Below are 13,071 nucleotides of genomic sequence, written 5' to 3' on the forward strand. Positions count from 1 at the left end.
CTCAACGTGCTCCCTGGTTTTGTCCATTTTGTTCACTGCTGCATGCAGTAGGTGTTCAATAAATCTTGCTGCACACAGTGGGGGCTCAATTAACTTTTGTTGAACGAAAAACAGAATGAGTTCTATTTCCGTGAGAGGTAAGTCGTAAAGCGACATGCATTTGTGGTCGGTCGTTAAGTTAGGCTGTTTTCAACAAGACTCAAAGCAACTGCGTCCCCGACCTTGGGCAGGAGAAGGGCGGGGCTGCTGGGTCACCGCTCTACCTCGGCCCCGCCCCTAGACCTCCGGCCCCGCCCCTCCAGAGCCCCGCCCCTAACCCTGCCTCGGTCCTGGCCCAGGCCCAGGGCCGCGCTGCCGGCCGGTGTTTCCCGGCGGGTTGAGGTGGCGGACGCACAAGATGGCGGCCCCGGCAGTCCTGGCAGCCCCGGGGTGGCGGTCGCGGCTCGTGCTCGGGCTCTAGGGCGGGCGGGGCTGGGGTCTGGAAGCAGGCTTACACAGGTGACAGGAGGTCGGCGCGGTGCCGCCGGGCCTCTTGGGGTGTCAGGCCCGTTCGCTGCATCCCCCGGGCCCCGCCGCCTCCCAGTCCCTGTCCCTGGTGGAACCGAAAAAGGTCAGGTCCGTCGCCCCGCCCCGTCCGTCCTCGCCCTAGCGCGAACGCTACGCAGTGGGTGGCTCACTACCACTGACTTAACACACGTGCAGCCTCCATGGCGGAGAAGATTAACATCCACGCTGGAGAGACGGCCAAGGTCGAGGACAGAGACCTGCTGGGGAACGGCTGTCCTCAGCAGGACAGACCTCCGCAGCGCTCGTGGAGGCAGAAGTGCGCCTCCTATGTCCTGGCCCTGCGGCCCTGGAGCTTCAGCGCCTCACTCACCCCGGTGGCCCTGGGCAGTGCCCTGGCATACAGATCCCAAGGCGTCCTGGATCCCAGGCTGTTGGTGGGTTGTGCCATAGCTGTCCTCGCGGTGCACGGGGCTGGCAATTTGGTCAACACTTATTACGACTTTTCCAAAGGCATTGACCACAAAAAGAGTGATGACAGGACCCTGGTGGACCGAATCTTGGAGCCCCAGGATGTAGTTCGGTTTGGAGTCTTCCTCTACACCTTGGGCTGTGTCTGTGCCGCTTGCCTTTACTGTCTGTCTCCTCTCAAACTGGAGCACTTAGCTCTCATCTACTTCGGAGGCCTGTCTGGCTCCTTTCTCTACACAGGAGGTAAGTTGGCCTATTTGCTGCAAGTCTTAATTGCATGGAAACTACAGTTTGTTTAGGAATTATAGGGCTCTCGAAGAAGTGTCAAAGGTTATTTTCTGAATTAGGCCATTTTATGTGAAATCTGTAATGTTTGGACCATGTGGATTTGGGGGATAACATTTTTGGCTTGGCTTATGGATGTTAGGAATAACATATATACTGTATATACGGAAATTTTTGGTATCTAATTTCCTCTCATTCTTCATAACTTATAATGCCATGTGTGTGGGTGCTAAGTCGCTTCAGTCATTTCCGACTCTTTTCAATGCTATGGACTGTAGCCCACCAGGCTCCTCTGTCCATGGAATTTTCCAGGCAAGAATGCTGGAGCTGGTTGGTCCCCTCTCCTCTGGGGATCTTTCCCACCCAGGGAAAGTCGCTTCTCTTACATGTGTGTTGGCAAGCTGGTTCTTTACCACTAGTGCCACCTGGGAAGCCCTTATAATGCCACAGTGTCAAATTTTAGTGGAATTAAATTTGAAGAGCTCTAAATTATGCACCTAATTACTTTCAGCTAGTTTGCTAGGTGACCCCTTGCAGCAGGCTGATTAAAGTGCTGATGGGCAGGTGTTTAAGCCCTATTTATTGAGTGCCTATTATGTGCCAGGTTCTGTTCTACCTGAACACAACAGTCAAGTCCCTGCCCTTCTGGAAGTGATTTTATATATCATGAGGAGAGATAGAAAATAAAAATAGTAAATTATGGTTAGGATGATCAATATCCTGGTTTGCTCAGCACTGAGAGTGTTTCCAAGATATGGGGCTTTAGGAAACCAGGGAGTTCCTGGCAAGCCAGGATGAATTTGTGCCTTGGTTACAGTACATGAGAAGATGAACATGAGAAGATGAACTGTACTATAGGGAAAAAAAAAAAAATTAAGTAGAGCAAGGGAGGACACAGACTAATTTTAATTAGTTTGATCAGGGTAGGCCTCATAAAAAAGGTAACACAAGGGACTTCCCTGGTGGTCCAGAAGTTGACTCTGTGTTTTCAGTGCAGGAGACACAGGTTCTGTCCCAGGTTGGACAACTAAGATCCCACAGGCCCCTTGGCACAGCCAAAAAAAGACAACACGTGATCAGAGATTGTGAGAGGGAGGTGAGGGAGTTGGCTCAACAAGTATCTGGAAGAAGGTAGCATTTGAGCAAAAATTGTAGGAGGTGACAGGTGAGGGAGTTGGCCGAGCAGTTATCTGGAGGAAGAGTATGTTGGAACAGCAATTGCCAAAGGCCTTAAGGCAGGAGTGATCCTGAAAATGTTGGAGAACAGCATGGAGTACAGGGTGTGCACGAGGGAGACAGTAAAAGGAGGTGAAGTAAAAGCGGTATGTTTGGGCATGGCAGTGTGGCACAAAGATGACATAGGCCTTAGTGTTTTGAAACAATCACTCTGGCTAAGTTATTGAGAATGGATAAAGGAGGGCGAGGGGAGAAGCAGGAACATCTAGGAGGAATCTGTCAAGTAAAACAGGCAAGAGATGTCTGGTGGCTTGAATCAGGGTGGGATTAGTGGAGAGTGAAGAAGTAGTTAGATTCCCAATATATCTTGGAGGTAGGCAGGGTTTGCTGATAGATGGGACATGAGGCAGGAGAGGAACAGGAATTAAATACAACTCTGAAAAAAAAACTATCCAAACAAACGTAACTCTAAGGTTTTGGCCTGAGCAACTGAAATAGTGAAGTTGATGTGGAGTGGGAGAGAGAAGATTGAAAACAGGTTTGTGGAGAGAAAATGGAGACATTGACTTTGGACATCTTAATATATCAGATCTCCATGTGGAGCTGTCAAATTGACGGTTGGATTTGAGTCCGAGTTCAGAGGAGAGGTCTGACCTGGAGGTAGAGACTTTTGAGAGTCTTTGCACATAGATTAAGTTGTACGACAGGGTGAGAGCCCAGAGGACGGATTGTTGACAGATACCCTGCTACTGCTAAGTCACTTCAGTCCTGTCCGACTCTGCGTGACCCCATAGACGGCAGCCCACCAGGCTCCCCCGTCCCTGGGATTCTCCAGGCAAGAACACTGGAGTGGGTTGCCATTTCCTTCTCCAATGCATGAAAGTGAAAAGTGAAAGTGAAGTCGCTCAGTCGTGTCCGACTCTTAGCGACCCCATGGACTGCAGCCTACCAGGCTCCTCTGCCCATGGGATTTTCCAGGCAAGAGTACTGGAGTGGGGTGCCATTGCCTTCTCTGACAGTACCCTGGGCAGCCCCAATATTAAGTGAGGAGGGGAGAAGACTGGCCAAGGGAACTGTGATGGAGCATCAGAAGGAGAAAGAAGAAAAGCAGGACTAACTGTGGTGAACTGGCAGCCAGCTGTAAAAAGTTGTGTGAGGGAAATCAGTAGGGCGCTGAAATAGAATGGATGTGTAAGGTGCTGGTGGAAGAAAGAGGCCCTCTGCGAAGGTGACATTTAAACTAAGCTTTGAAGGACAAGGAGCCACCGTGGGGCAGAACTGGGGTCTGAGTCAGGGCCTCCAGGACTGCAGCAGCAGCAGATGCGAATATCCTGGGGCAGGGAAGGGCTTGGCATCTCAGGATTTGCTGAAAGACCAGCATAATCAAGAGGGAGACTGAGATGCAGCCGTCCAGGGAGGCAGGGGCTAGATCATACTGGTCTCACAGGGCCTCAGTCTCGGCTAGTTCCTCGTCACTCCCAAGCCTAGTCCTTAGACCTCTTTTCTCTAGCTCCATTTACTCCCTTGGCAATTTCAGCCAGTCTCATGGCTTCTGTCGCCATCTATTAAGCTGGTGAGTCTCGGATTTCTACCTCTGGACCAGGTACCTCCACTAAGGTACTCCAAACTCAGATCCCACTTCTTTTTTACTTATTTATTTTTGGCTGTGCTGGGTCTTGGTGGCTGTGCACAGGCTTTCTCTAGATGTGGCGAGCTGGGGCGACTCCTCACAGTGATGCTCGGGCTTCTCCTTGTGGTGGCCTCTGTTGTTGCGGAGCACAGGCTCTAGACACACCAGCCTCAGTAGTTGCGGCTGCAGGCTCTAGAATGTAGGCCCATTAGTTACGGCACTTAGGCTTAGTTGTTCCTTGGCATGTGGGATCTTTTCAGACCAAGGATCAAGCCCATGTCCCCTGCACTGGCAGACAGATTCTTAACCACTGGAGCACCTGGGAAGCCCCAAGGTCCAACTAAAGTAACTTCTCTTAGAGGTTATAGGCATCTCAACCTTGACGTGTCTGAGACCAAATTCTTGATCTTCTCCACCCCCCAAAACCTGCTGTACCCTCAGCTTTCCCCTTCTCACTCAATGGCAACTCCATCCTTCTGGTTCTTCAGGCTGTAAATCATGGGCATCATCCCTGACTCTGCTTTCTCACATCTCACATCCAGACCGTCAGTAAGTCCCGTTGACTCTCCTTCTAAAATGCATTTGGGGCCAGACCACTTCTCATCCCCTCCCACCACTGCCACTGTCATTTCCCTTGATTATTGTGGCTGATGCTTTACTGATCTCTATGCATCCACCCTTGTCCCTTTCAGGGTGCTCCTGGATCAGCAGCCAGAGTACTCCTGCAGCCGTGTCAGTCCTCTGCTCAAAACTCTCCTTGGCTCGCATCTCGTTAAAGTCTTTACAATGACTCCCAGGGCCTGACATGATCTTCTCACCCCCCCACCTCCCCCAGCTCTCTGACCTGTGCTCCTCCTCACTGCGCCCCAGCCACACCACCCTCCCAGCTGTATCTGGAATGCATCAGGCGTGCTCCTGCCTTGGGTCCTTTGCAGATGCTGTCTCCTCTGTTTAGGATGCTGTTTCCCCATCTATGTGTATGATTTGTTTTCTAACCACCACCCATTTGCTCAAATGTCAGCTGCTTGGTAAGGCCTTTTTTTCTACCCTATTTAAAACTACAAAACAATAAGGCTTTCTGCAGCAGCTAAAAAAAATAAAATCACACACCCTCTCTGTGTTTTCCCTACACTATCTTCCTCTACAGTATTTTCCTTATTGCTTTTCTCTGCTTTTTCTACACAGCACACATCACTTTCTAACCACAGAAAGTATTTACTGTGTTAGTTACCTTCCCACTGAGACTGTAAACTCCCTGGGTGTAGGGATTTTAGTCTCTGTTCTCTGCTGAACCCCATGGTGTCCAGAACAGTGCCCGCCTGACATGTAGTCAGTACCTAATATTTATTGGATGAATAAATGTGGATACATTGAAATATATTGAGTGGAGGAATGACATAATCTGACTTATGATTTTTTTTGACGTTGACTTTATTGATATATAATTGACGAACAGTGGAATGCATGGATTTTGAGCCTTATAGTTTGATGAATTTTGACAAATATTAATAAATAGAGCTGTATAACTCATGTTGTTGTTGTTCAGTTATCCAGTCATGTCTGACTCTTTGTGACCCCATGGACTGCAGCACACCAGGCCTCTCTGTCCCTCGCCATCCCCCGAAGTTTGCCCAAGTTCATGTCCGTTGCATCGGTGATGCCGTCCAGCCATCTCATCCTTTGATGCTCTCTTCTTCTGCCCTCAATCTTTTCCAGCATCAGGGACTTTTCCAATGAGTTGTCTGTTTGCATCAGATGACCAAAATACTGGTGCTTCAGCTTCAGCCTCAGTCCTTCCAATGAATACTCAAGGTTGATCTCTCTTAAGATTGGCTGGTTTGATTGATAACCCATACCCCTGTCATAATACAGAACATTTTCATCACCCCCAAAAGCTTCCTTGTGCTTCTTCCGTTTCAACTCCACTCTCTCCATCTAGTGGGAACCACTGCAACCACTGTTCTTACTTCTTTCACATGGATTCCTTTTGCCTGGTCCAGAACATCATGTACATGGAATCATTCAATATGAATTCTTGTGCCTGTTTTTGAGTTTCATTGTGTTGTGATGTGATCTGTAGTTCCTTGTATCTCTGAGAGGTAGCCATTGTATGAACATATCACAGTTTGTTTATCCGTTATCCTGTTCAGTGACTTTTGGATTTTTTCCATATTTTGGCTATCATGATTGAACATTCATTTTCAAGCCTTCTGTGGATATTTGTGTTTGTTTTTTCTTGGGTAAATGCCTAGGAATCAGATTACTGGGTCATAGGGTGAAGTGAAGTGAAGTGAAGTCGCTCAGTCGTGTCCGACTCTTAACCCCATGGACTGCAGCCTACCAGGCTCCTCCGTCCATGGGATTTTCCAGGCAAGAGTAGATGACGTTTAACTTTATGAGCTGCCAAAGTGTTTCCTAAAGTGCTTCTACTTTGTTTACCTTCCCACCAGTAAGGCACGAGAGTTCCAGTTACTCCATGTCCTTGCCAACATTTTGATTTGTTTTAACAAATTCCTTCTGGCTGGCTCTGTGGAGAACTGGCCCAGGATTTCACTGCGCTGGCCCCTGTGGAAAGTGGTGTTGGGAGGAAGGGATGCCTAAAAGGAAACTCCCAGGTGGGCCACACCTCTGAATCAGGTGGAACTCGTGAGCCTTGGGTCAGACACTTTGAAAACAGGACTTTCTGCTCGAGGGCTATGTCATTTTCTAGTGTCAGATAACCTCAAGAAGGTTGACAGACCTCTCTCATCCTTAGCTGAGCTTTGTGGTTTTTTTGTACAAGGTCTGTTGAAGGTGGGGGCTTATCTTTGCAGGCACAGGTTTCTGTTCAACCTTTTGTTGTTCAATTGCTCAGTTGTGTCCGACTCTTTGTGACCCCATGGACTGCAGCATGCCAGGCTTCCCTGTCCTTCACTATCTCCTGGAGTTTGCTCAAACTCATGTCCATTGAATCAGTAACATACTCCTTTCCTGTTCAGCCTTGCTCACGTCTTTTTTTTTCCCAGGCAACTTAAGGAGGTGCTCTTGGGTACTCTCGCCAGATGTCAATCAAGGCTATAGAGCTGTTCTGTTTCTTTCCATAGAGTCCTGAGGTCTGCCTGGAGAGCTGAGGAAATAAAGGGATGGGCAGCTGGTAGAGAAACTTGGTGGATCGGTAGTTGGAGCAGTCCTGCCTGTCAGTTGCCTAAATGTGTGAGACATCACACAAGACATCAGTTTCCTCATTTAGAGCTCATGTGCTGCTGGAGAGACCTTCCTCCTGGAGGGCGTGTCCTCACACAACCAAATTACTTATCAAAACACTGTGTGGGGAGTACAGAATGAGTTTACTGGGTGTTGGTGGGACTCAGGGACCATGCCTGTTGTAGCCTATCCTGGAGATGCTTCATTTCCACGAACCAACCATGGTCATTTAGTGCTGAAGAGTCCCAACCACAAGTTTGGAGGTAAACTTGCACTGCGTCTTGTTCTTCAGCTGCCAAGCCTTTAGAGTCCCTACAGATAATGTCTCTCATATTTGTTTAAAATGCAATTTATGACCCGATAGTTTTTTTTTTAACCTTCTGATCCTGGGGCCATGTCTTAGTAACTTCTTTAGATCAGAGGTTTCCCAAGCTTCTGTAGCAATATATATGTGGGTCACCTCTTTGAGTGGGTGCCTCTCACTCTTCCTGCGCTGCTTTGCCTGTTTCAGTCCCAGTGGGACACTTTTCATGATCTTGGTCCCAAATTTCAGGTGCTTGTTACTGTAGCTCTGTGTTCAGTTCAGCCTGTCAGGTTTGAGGAGCCAGCTGTGCCCTCGTGAAACCTACTGGTTTGTGGGAGAGAGGGAGATGAAGAATTAGAAGTGTGGGAATTCCACAGCGAGCCAGTGCTTAGGACTCCGTGTTTCTACTGCAGGGGACATGGGTTCAATCCCTGGTTGAGGATCTAAGATCCTTCATGCCACTCGGCACCAAAAGAAGAAAAGAATTACAAGTGTGGAATTTATGAAAGTCAGGATGCTATGGTGCATATTGCAAGGGGGCTGAATATGGTCTCAGGCTGAGGAAGGTGGCTGAAGAATGACCTTTAAAGTCTTGAGGGTTGAACAGGAGTTGACCAGGCAAGGGGCTGGAGGTGGGGGAGTGTCTGAAGGCCCTGAGGAACTGAGAGGAACTGAAGGATGTAGTGGTGGGTAGGGGAGGAGAGCTCAGAGCAAGGCAGGAGGGAGGCAGGGCAGGGCCAGGCCAAAGCTGAGTCAGGTAAAAGAGTTGGGGCTGTTCTTATCCTGAGGACAGCTTGTTGATAAGGGTGTTCTGGTATGTGTTTGCGGAAGGGCACAGCCAGCTTAGTGTTTTGAGAGGACCATTCTGGCTGCAGGGGCTTCCCAGGTGGCTCAATGGTAAAGAACCCGCCTGCCAATGCAGGAGACGCATTGGGTCAGGAAGATCTCCTGGAGAAGGAAATGGCAACCCACTCCAGTATTCTTGTCTGGGAAGTCCCATTCACAGAGGAGCCTGGTGGGCTACAGCCCATGGGGTCACAAAGAGTTGGACACAACTTAGCGACTAAACAACAAAGTCTGGCTGCAGTGTGGAGATTCAATTCGGGATGAAGGAGGGGAGGCAGTTATGAGACCTGAAGCTGAGGGACCAGTTGAGTGTCACGGTGGGTGAGGGGTGGGAGTGTAGTGCATAAGATGACCCTGACTTGGACTTGGGGATAGAGTGAGGCAGGATGGAGCGTGGCTTTGGGGATGGAGAAACTGGGCTGGTTCGAAAGATAGGATTTGAGGTCGATCAGCAGCACAGGAGGAAAAATGAGGGAACATTCAGCATTTTAACTTCACGGGAACCAGAGACGGGGGAAGCAGAGTTGTAACTTCACCTTCTTAGCTGTCTTCCTTATTATGTGGGTGAAAGTTTCTCTGTATGGAGTTTGGGAACCCTGAAATTTTGCTGAGGTTAACTGGGGGCTTTCAAAACCAGAAGATGCTGCCAGAGGTTGTGGCTGAAAAGGAAGAAGCTGGGATGGATATTCCATGAGGGGCTAATCTCATGGTGTTCCTGACAGGAGCAGTGTCTTACGGGGGGCTGGTGGATGGTGAAAGAAAGCCAAGTCCTGGACTGTAAGGCCTGTGAAAGCCTTCATGGACTCCCCATTGAACTATGTGTGACTGGGAACTCCCTGCTCTTCTTTTTTTCCAAAAACGTTTCCAATTTTTAATGTACACAATTTTTAAAGATTATTTTCCATTTATAGTTATATAAAATATGGGCTGTATTCACTTTGTTGTACCATACATCCTGGAGCCTGTCTTACACCCAGTAGTTTGGACCTCCCCTTCCCCCACCCTTGTTCTGCCCCTCCACTCCCCCTCCAACTGGTAACCACTAGTTTGGGAAGCTCCTGCTCTTTGTGTCAGAGCTTTGTTGGGGGATGTGGATGCAAAGTCACTTCAGTCGTATCTGACTCTTTTTGACCCCATAGACTATAGCCTTCCAAGCTCCTCTGTCCGTGGGATTCTCCAGGCAAGAATACTGAAGTGGTTTGTCATGCTCTTGTCGAGGAGCTGGGATCAAACCTGTGTCTCTTATGTCTCCTGCATTGGAAGGGAGTGTTCTTTACCACCAGCCCCACCTGGGAAGCCCTTTTGTTAAGGGACAGCAGGAAGGAATACTCAGGGATGACTCAGATTGAACTGGGTGTGAAAGGATTAGTCTTTTCTGACCCTCTCCGTCACCAGAGGAGAATTGGATTTTGCTCTGGAGTGGAGGGGAATACAACCACTGCCCCGCCTCCCAGTCTGAGAAGAAAATGCCCTGCCCAGCCACAGGCAGCTGACCTTTCCACTGGAGAGCAGCCCCGCAGTTTCCAGCCCTGATCTCACACCAACTCTCTGGGTTTTCTGGCCATAGGAATTGGACTCAAGTACCTGGCTCTGGGGGACCTCGTCATCCTCATCACGTTCGGCCCGCTGGCTGTGATGTTCGCCTACGCCGTCCAGGTGGGGTCCCTGGCGGTCTTCCCACTGCTCTACGCCATCCCCCTCGCCCTTAGCACGGAGGCCATCCTCCATTCCAACAACACCCGGGACATGGAGTCGGACCGGGAGGCTGGCATCGTCACCCTCGCCATCCTCATCGGGCCCACGCTGTCCTATGTGCTCTACAACACCCTGCTCTTCCTGCCCTACCTGGCCTTCAGCATCCTGGCTGTGCATTGCAGCATCAGTCTGGCTCTGCCCCTGCTCACCATCCCCATGGCCTTCTCCCTTGAGAGGCAGTTCCGAAGCCAGACCTTCAACAAACTGCCCCAGAAGACTGCCAAGCTCAACCTTCTGCTGGGCCTCTTCTATGTGTTCGGCATCATCCTGGCACCAGCAGGCAGTTTGCCCAAACTCTAAGGGGATCAGTGGCCGCCTCCCCACATACAATGTGCCCCCCTTTCTTAGGATGTATTGAAGGCAGGGTCTGAGGAGAGAAGGTGATTCAGCACCGAGGGGCCTACAGATGGCTTGTGAACTCCCACCTTTTTTTTATTATTACGTTCTTAAAGAAAATGTTTTGTTTTTGTTATTTTACTTATTTTACTCCGTTTTATGGGGACTCCGGAAACCACTCTGGCCTCAGAAGGTAAATTGGACACACAGCCCTTGTTTTATTTATAATTTCCACTAGAGGGTGTTGTCAGGTCACTTTTAAGTGGATTAAAATGCCCTGAGACTTGGCGAAGGAGCTGCCAGGATTGGCCTCCTGTCCCGGAAGAGCCGTAGTAATTGAGCCAAATGTCCTCCGTACCTTGGTCTGTCAGGATGTGTGGTGATGATCCCCCGTGACCAGCAGCGCCTGTCTCACCCTGAGCTCTCGGGTCCAGTAATGCGCTGCTTGAGAGAGGACTTTGCTTATTAACAGCCCGGCTGGGCTCCTGGCTTTTTGCCTAAATTGTGACTCAGACCCTTTCATCCTCCCTTCACTTATTGCCACAGTTAAGGAAAAGCGTCAGGATTGCCACACAACAAAGCATTTGGGCTGGGGACTTGGAAGGAATTTAAAACCACCCTGGAGGTAGCTGAGAAAATCACTCTGCTTTTGGAGAGAAAACTGGCAGGGCAGCTGGTTTCCCTGTGGAACCCACTGGTCTGACAGGAAGGGACCCCCTGCCCACCTCCCGTCCTTTTAGTGACTAGCAGGTGCTGTGAAATTGTGGAGGCCTGCTGGCCTTGCTGGCTACTGGAGGCTCACAGGGTGCCCTCCTTGCCCTTCTTTGCTGTTCCTCGCGCTCCCCTATGTCCATCCTCCGTTTCTTCCTGGTCCCCATTTGTGTATTTCCCATCCATTGTTTAGTTGCTAAGTTGTGTCCGACTCTTTGCAACTGTATGGACTGTAGCCCGCCAGGCTCACCTGTCCATGGGATTTACCAGCAAGGAATACTGGAGTGGGTTGCCATTTCCTTCTCCAATCTATGGAGCCCTGCTATTTGGGCAGCAGCTTTGCAAAGATGAGTCAGGGATGGTTGCCCCTTTTCACAGAACCACAGGATGAGCTGACCCAGGACAGTAGCCCCTCCATGAGTGAATAAGCCAGGGGTCAAACAGTCCTGACCCTGATCACCCAAAATGTCAGGCCTACCAGTAAAGAAACTACGTCTTCCTCCTTGGGGACTTCTGTCCTGTACTGACCCCAATTCTCCCGAAGGCTTCTCTTGCCTGGTGTGGGATAGTTTGCACCCAGAGTGGGGAGGGGGGCAGATTCCAAAGCTGATCCAAGCTGCTTTTCATATCATTGTCCATGCAATATAACTTTCTGGGCTAGAATTGCTTGGTTGCCTTGGGTCCAAGACAGAACTAGATCGAGGCTGTTGTCATCATTTTTTTCTGTTGTGATTAAAGCCACTCTGGTGGGTCAGGGTCTCGACCTGCAGAAAATAACATCAGAACGAACTCTTCATCCTTAAAATCAGGCCAATTATAACTTGGCTTCTTGAGTTAGAATTAGGCATCTTACTTGGAAAAAAACGTATTTGCAGAAGTTGGAAGTCGCAGTTCTTCTAAAGTTAAAGGTGGTTTGTCTGCAGAGTTCCAGAATCCTTGAAGAGTGGTCAGAGCCCAGTAAGGAGGGTGAGGAGGACAGCACTCTCTCCTGCCTGTCTTCCCAGCACCATTTTTGTTTTATGCCAGGCTTGTGGCATTTTGGTGCTCTCGGGAGTCCTGCCTTCAAAGACCAGCAGGGCGTTGTCACAAGTCTTACCCCTGAAGCTGTGGGCCTGAGAGCTCCCTGTGTCCGTAGACCAGACCACCTTGGTAAGGCCTTCTGTCGGGGCTGTCAGTTAACTTCTGCACTGTTTCTGGTGCAGGTTTTAATGCGTATTTTTATATATAAATCTTTCTAAAAGGCCAGATTCGTTGCCAGGCTTTATATGCAGGTCCCTATAATTTGTATTACACCCCTTGATTCAATGAAAGTTTTCTTTAGACTTGTTAATAAAACCATTTTTTTAATTAAAAAAAAAGGAAAATGTGTATCAGTGGTCTGGCTTCCAGTTTCCCTGTGTTTTCCTCGTGCTGCTTGTCTCATCGTCTGCTTGTGAACTCTGACTCATAAACCTCGAGACCAGCACGGGCACATAGGTGGGGTGGGGGCGGGATGCCTGATCTTTGGTGATGAATTTGACTGGATTCGACGAGCCCTTAGAAAAGGTAGTAGTGACCTCTCCGAGCCAGTATGGGTTTGCCAAGAGCCAGTCAGGCCAGATTAACCTCTGCTCTTTCCTACTTTGACTTTTCTCCAGCGGGTCACTGTGCTGATAGATGGAGAACGTGCAGACAGAGGACATTTGGTTTTCTGCCGGGCATTTGACAGTATGTCCTCTAGAACACAGCCAGCAAAGATACATGGAATGGATAACAGTCTAGTTAGGTGAATTTCTGCAAGACTGAAAAGGCTGCTTTGCTGTGTCAAAGGAAGACTTTACCACAAGTGAATATGAAGCAGTGGGCTTGGGTCCCCCCAAACCACTATATG

The 13,071-nt window shown here is 49.3% G+C and overlaps 1 protein-coding gene across 1 annotated transcript; it reads left to right on the plus strand.

The window, feature by feature from the left end:
• Nucleotides 1-332: 332 nt before the first annotated feature.
• Nucleotides 333-12,569, plus strand: UBIAD1 (UbiA prenyltransferase domain containing 1). Its single transcript, XM_006076734.3, has 2 exons — nucleotides 333-1,218; nucleotides 9,967-12,569. Exons 1-2 carry the CDS (start codon nucleotides 708-710, stop codon nucleotides 10,452-10,454), a joined length of 999 nt encoding a protein of 332 aa, XP_006076796.1. The 5' UTR covers nucleotides 333-707; the 3' UTR covers nucleotides 10,455-12,569.
• Nucleotides 12,570-13,071: the final 502 nt, after the last annotated feature.

This window comes from Bubalus bubalis, chromosome 5 (genome assembly GCF_019923935.1).
Source record: "Bubalus bubalis isolate 160015118507 breed Murrah chromosome 5, NDDB_SH_1, whole genome shotgun sequence".
Classification (NCBI taxonomy): Eukaryota; Metazoa; Chordata; class Mammalia; order Artiodactyla; family Bovidae; genus Bubalus; species Bubalus bubalis.

Coding starts and splice junctions, on each gene's coding strand:
- UBIAD1 (XM_006076734.3), top strand. CDS start 708: ATGGCGGAGAAGATTAACATCCACGCTGGAGAGACGGCCAAGGTCGAG. Junction 1,219..9,966: donor CTCCTTTCTCTACACAGGAG/GTAAGTTGGCCT, acceptor TTCTGGCCATAG/GAATTGGACTCAAGTACCTG.